The following is an 11,452-nucleotide window of genomic DNA, read 5'->3' on the forward strand; positions in this document are numbered from 1 at the left end:
TGTTCCCCTTTTAGTTCAAAATTCTTTTGGAACTTCTAGTTCCCCTCTTTACTCAAATGTGAAACATTTGTAAAGCTCTATGGGACACTTAGTTACCTTATATCTTTTTGAGAATTGAACTCGACTCTTGCTCTTTATTTAACTTGAAAGTTTAACTCTTAGGAAATACTTAGTTCCCTTATAACTTTTGAGATATGAACTCAACTCTTTACTTGACTTAACTTGAAACTTTAACTCTTTGGGAATACTTAGTTCCCTTATAGATTTTGAGATATGAACTCAACTCTTTACTTGACTTAATTTGAAAGTTTAACTCTTAGGGAATACTTAGTTCCCTTATAGCTTTTGAGATATGAACTCATTTGTTTACTTGACTTAACTTGAAACTTTAACTCTTAGGAAATACTTAGTTCTCTTATAGATTTTGAGAAATGAACTCAAACTCTTTACTTGACTTGAACTTTAAGTCTTTAAAACAAAGTGAAAACATTTATGAAAGACTTTAGAAGACTTTATCTTTTCTTGCTTCTTAACTTCTAGACTTGGCTCTTAACCTCTTTGACTTTGACCTTACTTTCCTTGAATTGAATTATGGATTCAAGTATCATGATAGCATGTTTATGGATGATTTCATGATGTTTAGATATACCTTAGAGTGTTGTAAAAAACTAGGAATGAGGGGTACATCACTTAGGAACTAGTACGAAAAGATAGGGAAAGAACGGGGTCTCCAGGGGGTCCCGATGCTCTGAAAGTCACGGAGAGCCATATCCTGACAGACAGAGGCTGTCCTCAGGCGCTCTGAGAGGCGCACCAGAGCCTGACGGACAGAATTTGTCCTGAGGGGCTTTGGAGGCGTTGTGCCCCAGCATTCCTTCGACGGGTTTTTCGACTTTCATCTTTGTTTTTTCATCTCTAAACCTTTCCAAACTCCCATAGATACCACCACTAAAACTTAGGATCTCTAATTAAATTATTACCCAATGATTTAGACCCAAAAACACTCCTAAAACATGGATTACAACTAACAACGATCAACAACAATCCAAACAACAATAACGTCAAACATAACATGAGTTAATTCATGAACTTGACTGACTTGAATGAAATTGGTGTTGGGTGAATTAACTTAACACAAAAGAGCCCACATACCTTGTTAGGAATTAGCCTCGATGAAAATCCACAAAGCTAAACTTGGTGTTCTCGCGTCTTCTTCATCCTTCTCCTCTAATCTTCTTGCTTTCAAAACCCTAGTCTATTTTTCAAAGTGTGTATATTGAATGCGATCAGTTTAGACCCCAACATATTAAGCCAAAACAAAATAATTAATTGACTTTAGGAAAATACCAAAATACCCTTACTAAATCCGGTATTGGAATTTTCCCTGCTCAATAGCCCATCTTCTGCGGTCATATCTCACTCATACGACCTTGGAAACTCGTACACAACGTCGTTGGAAATATCTTTCAACGAGCTTTCCATCCATATAAATAACTCACCCAAACTTCTCTTGAGATGGAAGTTATGATCGTTTGGAAATGGACAAAACCTACTTGGAAATCTGGAAAATTTCCAAATTTTCCCATTTTTTGTCCAAATTTATTTCTCCTTGCTTTTCTTAGCTTAATTTTTGTTTTTCTAGAATACGCAATGTTACAATATCTCCCCTTTGGAAACATTCGTCCTTGAATGAGAATTGTCTCTCTAAGCTACAGGATAGAAATTTCATTTCGGCACTCAACGACTCAAAGCAACTAATACATAACCTCATAAAGTGTTAAGAAGCGAGTCTATTACCTTGATTTGCATCCTCTCCATATTCAAAGAGATGTGTATATCTCTTCTTCATATCGTCCTCTGCTTACCAAGTCGCTTCTTCAACAAATTAGTTCCTCCAAAGGACCTTGACTGAAACAACTTCTTTTTTTTCAACTTGTGAACCTGCCGATCCAAAATATGAACTGGAACTTCTTCATAGGTTAAGTTATTCTTAGTCCTAACATTCTCTGTTAGTACTACCAATGAAGGATCACCCAAGCACTTCTTCAACATTGAAATATGGAATATCGGATGAATCACTTCTAACTTTTAGGGTAGCTCCAACTCATAAGCCACATTTCCCACTCTTTTAAAGATTCTATAAGGTCCAATATACCGGGAACTAAGTTTCCCCTTTCTAAAAAATCTCATAACTCCTTTCATAGGTGAAACCTTTAGCTACACCCAATCATCAACTTCAAACTCTAATGGCCTTCTTCTAACGTCGGTGTAGGACTTTTGGAAACTCTGTGTTGTCTTCAACCTTTATTAAATCACTTTCACCTTATCCATAGATTGGTGAACTAACTGGTCCTATCAACTAAATTTGTACCTTCTCCCATAGAGAGCTTCATTGTAGTCATTTGGATGCTCGAATGATAACATTTGTTGTAAGCGAGCTCGATGAGAGGTAGGTGATCATCCTAATTTTCCTTGAAGTCGATCACACAAGCTCTAAGCATATCTTACAAGGTATGTACAGGATGATCCTATTTTCCATCTTTCTGAGGATGAAAAGCAGTACTCAAATTCACCTTTGAACCCAAACCTTTCTTAAAAGATTTCCAGAATTGTGCAGTAAATTCTGCACCCGTGTCTGAAATAATGGTGATCGGAACTCCATGAAGTATTATCACTTCCTGAAGGTACAACTTAGCATAATCATCAGCCGAATAGGTAGTCTTGACCGGCAAGAAATGGGCTGATTTTGTCATTCTGTCGACAATCATCCAAATGGAATCATGTTGCCTTCGCGATATGGGCAAGCCTGTGATGAAGTTCATATTAATCATCTCCCACTTTCATTTCGGAATTTCTATATTCTGAGCTAAACCTCCTAGTATTTGGTGTTCAACCTTCACTTGCTGACAATTTGAACACTTGAAAACAAATTCAAAAATATTTTTGTTCATGACTTCCCACCAATACACCTCTCTCAAATCACGGTACATTTTGGTGGAACCTGGATGAATGGAATATCTGGAGCTATTAGCCTCCTCCAAGATCCTCTCTTGAAGTCCATCCACCTTAAGTACACATAATCTGCCTTGGTATTTCAGCACCCCATATCCCCCTTGTTCAAAAGCCAATACTCTTTGGCTATGGACACTTGCATTCAAATCAACCAGAATGGGGTCTTGGTCTTGCTTCTCTTTCACTTCTGACACCAAGGATGATTCAGCCCCATTGGTTACCACTATGCCTCCTTCTATGAGTCCAAAAGTCTAACTCCCAAACGTGCAAGTACGTGCACATCTTTTGCTAACTCTCTTTTTTCTTCTTTGACATGAGAAGTACTTCACATGGACAACCTGCTTAAGGCATCAACAACCACATTAGCCTTACATGAGTGGTAAGAATACTCATGTCATAATCCTTGAGTAATTCCAACCACCTTCTCTATTTGAGGTTAAGCTCTTTCTGAGTAAACACATATTGGAGGATCTTGTGATCAGTGAATATATCAACATGAACACCATATAAATAATGACGTCATATCTTCAATGCAAATACTACAACCAATTCTAAGTCATGAGTTGGATAATTCTTCTCATGTACTTTCAACATTATGGAAGCATAAGCTATGACCTTGCCATTCTACATTAACACACAGCCCAAGCCAACTCTTGATGCATCGCAATATATCACAAAGCCTTTAGTACCCTTTGGTAAGGTCAAAACAAGAGCAGTAGTCATTCTCTTTTTCAACTCTTGTAAGCTTTTCTCACAAACTTCAGACCATTGAAACTTGACTTTCTTCTGAGTTAACTTGATCAAAGGAGAAGAGATAGATGAGAATCCTTCATGAAATCTCCTATAATAACCAACCAAACTCAAGAAACTCCTTATATCTGTTGGAGATGTGGGTCTAGGCCAACTCTGAACTATTTCTATCTTCTGAGTGTCAACTTTAATACCTTCACCAGAAATACTATGGCCTAGGAACGCTAGAGACTTAATACAAAACTCACACTTGGAGAACTTGACATATAACTTCTTACCTCTCAAGGTCTGAAGAACAACCCTTAGATGACTAGCATAATCTTCTTCATTTCTTAAATAAATCAATGTGTCATCAATGAAGATGATGACACAATCTAAATAAGGTTTGAAGACTCTGTTCATAAGATCCATGAACGCTGCAGGTACATTAGTCAAACCAAAAGACATCACCAGAAATTCATAATACCCATACCTTGAAAGTTGTCTTGGGAATATCACTTTCCTTAACCTTCAACTGATGATAGCCTGATCTGAGGTCAATTTTGGAAAATCAAAAATACACCCTAAAGTTGATCGAAAAGGTCATCAATCCGTGGAAGAGGATATTTATTCTTGATGGTCACCTTATTTAACTGACGCTAATCTATACACATCCGAAGGGATCCATCCTTCTTTCTAACGAAAAATATCGGAGCGCCCCAAGGTAAGACACTTGTTCGAATAAAGCCTTTATCTAATAGATCTTTCAACTGCTCCTTTAACTCTTTTAACTCTGTTGGTGCCATTATGTATGAAGGAATAAAGATAGGATGAGTATCTGGGATGACATTATGCAAAAGTCTGCCTCTCTTACTCTTGAGTTGAGGAGAGCCAAGGTAAGTTCATCTAATCCCCTCAAGCTTAAGTTGTTGTTTAGCTCTCCAACTCGCATACTCGTACATTTAATGAACTGATTCCAGTTGGCCTGCATCGTTTCATGATGCTGACGCAGGTACCCAGGATCAGCACGCAGCGCTTCGTTGATTCCAGATTGAGCTTCAGAGTTTGTGGTGAGCCTCCTTGCATTCTAGAGGACATCCTTTTCATTTCTATATTAGCATAGCTTTTAGGATGTTGTGGGGTATGTCCCAACATCCCTCTCTAGACAGTTTAGAGGCTTCGAAGACTAAAGTATTTCAGTTGGAGTTGTTTTCAGTTATTGAGACTTAAATGCCATTTTGTCCAAAGTTATGACATGATGTATTTTCATTTTATTATGTTTTACTTGTGTCAAAGTTGAGGTTTTGTCTTCCGTTGATTTAAGTAGTCAGTCCAGGGGTTCATTTGAGGGTCAGTAATGGTCTTCGAGTGCCGATCCCGCCTAGTATGTACGCTCGGGGCTTGATAAAATTGTTATCAGAGCACAGAGTTCAAGAGTCCTAGGGAGTCAATGAAGCCGTATCAATAGAGTCTTAGTCATCGGTGTGAAGCACGCCGTATCTATGATTAGGAGGCTGTGATATTTAGGATTGTTTCAATCCTTTCATCTTATTTCATGCGAAGAGTTTAGCTCTAAAAGTATCTCTCTAATTCGTGCTAACACATATTTTCAAAGCATCATGCATCCTAGAAGAGCATTCAGAGGTCGACCACAAAGAAATATTGAGGAACAAGAGGTTCCAAATGCACCAGAGGTACAACCCCAAGGAGAGGTTATCAATGTCAAATTGCGGGAAGCAATTCGAATGCTAAATCAGGTTGTGACCAACCAGGTTGGGCAACAGATAGAAGCTCGACAAGAAGGAGTTGATACCTTAAGAGTTCGTGAGTTTTGAGAATGAATACCCCTAGTTTCACTGGATCAAACATTGTTGAAGATCCGAAGAACATCATAGAGGAGTTGAAGAAGGTGTATGAGGTAATGCATGTGTTCGATGCTTAGAGGTTTGAATTGGCTGCATATCCACTGAAGAGTGTGGCCAGAATATGGTTCGATTAATGGAAGGATGGTAGGGCTGAGGATGCACCACATCCAAGTTGGGCTTGCTTCAAGGAAGCCTTCTTGAGGAAGTTCTTTCCTCGTGAACTGAAGGAATCCAAGGTGAGGGAGTTCTTTACTCTGAAACAGGACTCCATGAGTGTTCATGAATATGGGTTGAAGTTCACCTATATATCTCGCTATGCTCTTGAGATGGTGAAAGACATGAGGAGCAGAATGAGTCTATTTGTTGCAAGGTTGGGTCGTGCTTCAAGAAAGGAAGGTAGGGCTGCCATGTTGATAGGTGACAAGGATATATCTATGTTGATAGTATACGTTCAAAAATTTGAAGAAGAGAAGGTAAAGGATAGAGAGGAGTACCGAAACAAGAAGGCTAAGAATGGGAATGAGTCTGGCCAACAGAAAGGTGGTTCGAGCCGACCACAATTCAAGAAATCAAAGGGGCATGCACCATCATCTACTAGTGCACATGCGCCCAGAAACAGAGGTGAGTATAGTGGTCATAACTCACAACACTCTAATGCTAGACTGGCCCAATCTCAAGGTAATGTGGCACAAAGGGGTATGGGAGTTTTTGTATGTGTTACATGTGGTAGAATCCATCCTGGCAAGTGTCGTGATGGCCAGACAGGTTGTTTTAAGTGTGGTAAAGAGGGTCACTTCATGAGAGAATGTCCTAATAATAAGCAAGGTGATTAAAATCCGGGAAATAAAGACCAATCTTCATTTGTTGCTCCACCACACAGGTTTGCACCCAGAGGAGCTACTTCTGGTATCGGCGGAGGGGTAAATCGCCTCTATGCATTCACTAGCCGCCAAGATCAAGAGAACTCTCTAGATGTAGTCACGAGTATGATCAAAGTCTTTACTTTTGATGTTCATGCTTTATTAGACCCAGGAGGAAATTTATCCTTTGTAACTCCTTATGTTGCAAATCAGTTTGAAATTCTCCCTTAAAAAGTTTGTGAAACTTTTTGTGTTTCTACACCTGTTGGGGAGTTATTCTAGTAGAAAGAGTCTATCGTGATTGTCGTTTCTTCATCAATAACAAAAGTACCATGATTGATTTAAAATAGTTAGACATTGTGGAATTTGATTTCATTCTAGGTATAGACTGTCTCCATGCCTGTTATGCATCAATAGATTGCAGTTTTTGAGTTGTCTAATTCCAGAGTCTAAATGAGCCAGTCATAGAGTGGGCTAAAAGTTCCACAATATCTAGGTCGCTTCATTTCGTACCTTAAGGAGAGGAAGTTAGTTTCTAAGGGATGTATCTATCACTTAGTCCGAGTTAATGACTCAATTGTTCATAAAATAGTGGAAACAACTTAGTTCGTTAAAGGAAATGCAATAACAAACTCAAAACTGTACTTATATAAGAAGTTAATATTGCCTCTATTGAATTTCTTGAACCGACAACCATCACTATGAGCCTAAGTAATGATACAACGTCTTACCTCACGTTGCAAGAGGACCATCCTACACCTAGCCATCGGTATAGGACCTTACTCAACTTAGTGGATCCACTATCTCTCTATATGTGATCATTTAAAAAGTATGACATGTCAATTACCATGTTGGCTACATGGTTTACATGGAGACTTGAGTTAATATGAACTATTATCTCCATATCGGTGCTCAATACTACTCCCAAAATGTACTTTCGCTCATACTTTTAATAAGACTTCCTTCCTTTGGGTTGAGATAATGTCATGAACCCATTAGCTTTATAAAGCTCCTTCTGGAATTAATGTTCCCCTTTAGTTCAAAACTCTTTTAAAACTTCTAGGTTCCCCTCTTCAATCAAATGTGAAACATTTGTAAACATCTAGGGAATACTTAGTTACCTTGTATCTTTCTGAGAAATGAGAATTGAACTTTTGCTCTTTACTTAACTTGAAACTTTAACTCTTAGGGAATACTTAGCTAACTTATAGCTTTTGAGAAATGAACTCAACTCTTTCTCATTGCTTAACTTGAAACTTTAACTCTTAGGGAATACTTAACTCCTTATAGCTTTTGAGAAATGAACTCACTTGAAATAAAGTGAAAACATTTGTGAAATACTTTAGAAGACTTGACCTTGTCTTGTTTGTTAACTTCTAAACTTCGCTCTAAACATCTTTGACTTTGACCTTACTTTTCTTGAATTTAATTATGGATTCAAGGATCATGATCTCATGTTTATGGATGATTTCCTGATGTTTAAATGTACCTTGGAGTGTTGGAAACAACTAGGAATGAGAAGTACATCACTTAGGAGCTAGTACGAAAAGATAGGGAAAGAACGGGGTCTCGAGGGGGTCCTGGCGCTCTGAGAGGCGCGGAAAGCCATAGCCTAATGGAAAGAGTCTGTCCTCAGGTGCTCTGAGAGGCGCGGCGAGCCAGAGCCTGACGGACAGACTCTGTCCAAAGAGGCTTTGGAGGTGCAGCGGCCCAGCATTCCCCCAACGGGTTTTCCAACTTTTCTCTCTGTTTTTCATCTCTAAACCTTCCCAAACTCCCATGGATCCCACCTCGAACACTTAGGATCCACAGTTAACTTATTACCCAATGATTTTGACCTAAAAACAGTCCTAAAACATGGATTACCACTAACAGCGATCAACAACAATCCAATCAACAAGAACGTCAAACTTTCTTTCAAGATTCCAACCTCTAACATGAGTTAATTCATGAACTTGAATGATTTGAATGAAATTGGTGTGTGGGTGAAGTAACCCAACACAAAAATAGCCCACATACCTAGTTGGGGATCACCCCAATGAAAATCCACGAATCTAAACTTGGTGTTCTTGCGTCTTCTTCTTCCTTCTCCTCTTTTCTTATTGCTTTCAAAATCCTAGTCTATTTTTCTAAGTGTGTGAACTGAATGGGATCACTTTTTACACCAACATATTACTCCAAAAAGAAATAAGTTGGCTTAAGGAAAAGACCAAAACACCCTTACTAAATCCAGTTTTGGAACTTTCTCTGCTCAACAATCCATCTTCCGAATGTCATGTATCACTCATACGACCTCGGAAATTCACAAACTTAGTGTCGTTGGAACAAGGTCAATGCAACAATTGAAAAGTCATAAGAAAGCTTATTTATCACTAACCGACATAAACAGTGTGAGATACAATATATATATGTGTGTGTGTGTGTGTGTGTGTGTGTGTTCGCCCGCGCGCCGCTACATTTAAAGGCTAACTCTTGCTTTAGATCACTCCTTATTTCGTTCAAGAAGGAGATATCAATCGGAACAGAAAACGATCAAATAAACATAGTACGTAGTTTATACATAAATTAAAACTAACATAAAGTTGATAGAAGATTCTTAAAGAATTAAATAATGTGTTACAACTTATTTAATGTGTCAACTTGGCTACTAAAGGCCAATAACACAACATTATTAATTTTGTTTTTGACACTCAAATCCTTAATCAATCTCACTTAATTACTCAATCATAATACCATCTTCAAGCATAGTTTCACTTAGAGTTTTGGCTTCCCCACCCAAAGTTGGTGTAACTTCATTTGGATTTTTCTCAAATACACAAATCTTAGTGCATAATTATGAAAAGTAAAACAAAATAAAAATAGATGAAAATTATTTTCAAAACAAACTTAATTATTTGATATAGGAAATATTAAAGGTAAGACCACAAGTCTTCCCTATTACAATATTCTTTCTACATCGAATAAAATAGTAGAGATCAATATAACCCTTACCATATAAGTAACTTCTTCAAAAAAAAACAACTAAACAGCAATTAAAAAACACTAAGCCCTCCATGGGCATAGACTCGATCAAGTCGTTTATAGAATGCTGATGACTATTTTCCACTTAATAAGTAAAGGGGAGAGAGAAGAAAGGCTTAGTGAGAGATTTATAAGGTCAACCATTATATAAGTCGCTTTAATCTTCTTTATCAATTGGCATTCTAAAGCGACATAATGGACAAACATGATTTATTTCAAGCCATTGAATAATGCAATCTCCATGAAAAACATGCTTGCAAGGCATACGAGTTAGTTCAACAATGTCCTTTGTAATCAACTTGCCAAGACATATCATACAAGTTTCACCAAAACTCTTGACACCATTCAATGTCTCTACTTTCACCTTCTCAAGCCCTTCAATAGCATCCTTTGATGTTGGAACTACAGGCATAAACACACGTGTTTCTTCCAAGGTCATCAAATCCATCACGACTTGTTCTTCTATTAACCCTAGCTCATCCTCATTAGCTTCCTCGTGGTCATGACCATGATAAATATTTGCAATTGTCAGAGGAATACGATGGGCTATGTCAATGATGATTGAGATATTCTTAGATGTATCATTTTCTTGAACAATCAACAAGGCCTTATCCTTAATGTCTTGAACCATTTCTTGTTGATACATGAGAGGAACATATAAAGATTCAACCATTTGACTGAACTTAGAGGACCATGTTTCATGTTCTTCTATGTCAAAACACAATCTTCTCGTATTTTCATAGATGAAATATGTTCGATCATAAAACCTCCAATTAACATCCTGTGTGAAATAGTAATTAAGATACACTTTTCGAATTCCACATAGAATGAAAAGTTTACCCTTTGACAAATTTTGATCATCATTCTCTGGGAGGTTGTTTTGATGTTCAATCGTCCAACAATAAGGATTCCTAACCATCGTATGATTCAAGTTAGAAGAGCTAGACTTAGTGAATTTATGGAGGAAAGGAAGGAAAGAGTGAGCAATATTAAGATGAAAAAGACATTATATAGATGTATATATTTATATAATGAATCAAGGAATCTAAAAATCTATAAATCAAATCTAATTATAAGGGAAACATGGAAATAACATTAATTTTCTAATTTTTGGTATGTTGACTATTAAGTCATAGTATTATAACTGGTAAATTGTATTAAATAAAACTTTCATTTTTCTCTCAAAATTTAATCTAAGGCAAAAAAAAGGGAAAATGTATTAATTGTTGAAATATAGACAAAATCTATCAAGATTTAACTTTGAAATTTTTTTTTGACGTGCAAACAAATTTAAATAGCTAAAACATGTTGTTAGAAACTAATATATAAATGTATAACTTAAATGATCCTTTAAAATTTAGGAGTATGCATCTACATATTAATTCTTAAAAATATCATAGTTTGTTTCTTACTAAACATTATGTATGCTACATGTCACTAAGTTCGTTAACATATAATGGAAGTATTACTACAACAAATTTCGATTATCAGGGATAAATAATTTCTTCATTTATAAATCATATTTTGTCACTAAAAATCTTGTGAGACGAAAAATAATTCGTCAATTAGTCGTCACTAAATATGTGTGTCTTAAAGTAAACAAAGACGATTTTGTGCTTTGTCGCTAAAAGTATTATACTAACGACAAAAAAAATCGTCCCCAAATGCTTATACATTTGTGACAATTTTATTTGTCATATAATTATGTTTATTCTTAGTTAGTAGTATGTTTTGTTATTAAAATATTATCACTACCGACAAAATTATATCGTCGCTAATTATTTTACTTTAATTAGTGACGACGTTAATTATCTCTAAAGGTATATGTATTTCGTAGTTGAACAAAATCAAATTCTGTCACTAATGACTACATTTTATATATACGAAAAATTATCTTTTTTTTAACCCCTCCTTAGTAGGGCACAATTATGCTTTGTTGGGACTCGAATTCACAACTTTCAGGTT

General features: G+C 36.6%; 1 protein-coding gene across 1 annotated transcript; it reads right to left on the reverse strand.

Annotated features, from left to right (window-relative positions):
• Nucleotides 1-9,644: 9,644 nt before the first annotated feature.
• On the reverse strand, nucleotides 9,645-10,118 carry LOC104648267 (E3 ubiquitin-protein ligase RING1-like). The gene has a single exon (XM_010325198.2). It carries the CDS (start codon nucleotides 10,116-10,118, stop codon nucleotides 9,645-9,647), a length of 474 nt encoding a protein of 157 aa, XP_010323500.1.
• Between the last annotated feature and the right edge of the window lie 1,334 nt (nucleotides 10,119-11,452).

The sequence above is a fragment of the Solanum lycopersicum genome, chromosome 7 (genome assembly GCF_036512215.1).
Source record: "Solanum lycopersicum chromosome 7, SLM_r2.1".
Taxonomy (NCBI): Eukaryota; Viridiplantae; Streptophyta; class Magnoliopsida; order Solanales; family Solanaceae; genus Solanum; species Solanum lycopersicum.

What these genes read in the sequence shown, in the direction of transcription:
- LOC104648267 (XM_010325198.2), bottom strand. Translation starts at nt 10,118, where the DNA reads ATGGTTCAAGACATTAAGGATAAGGCCTTGTTGATTGTTCAAGAAAAT.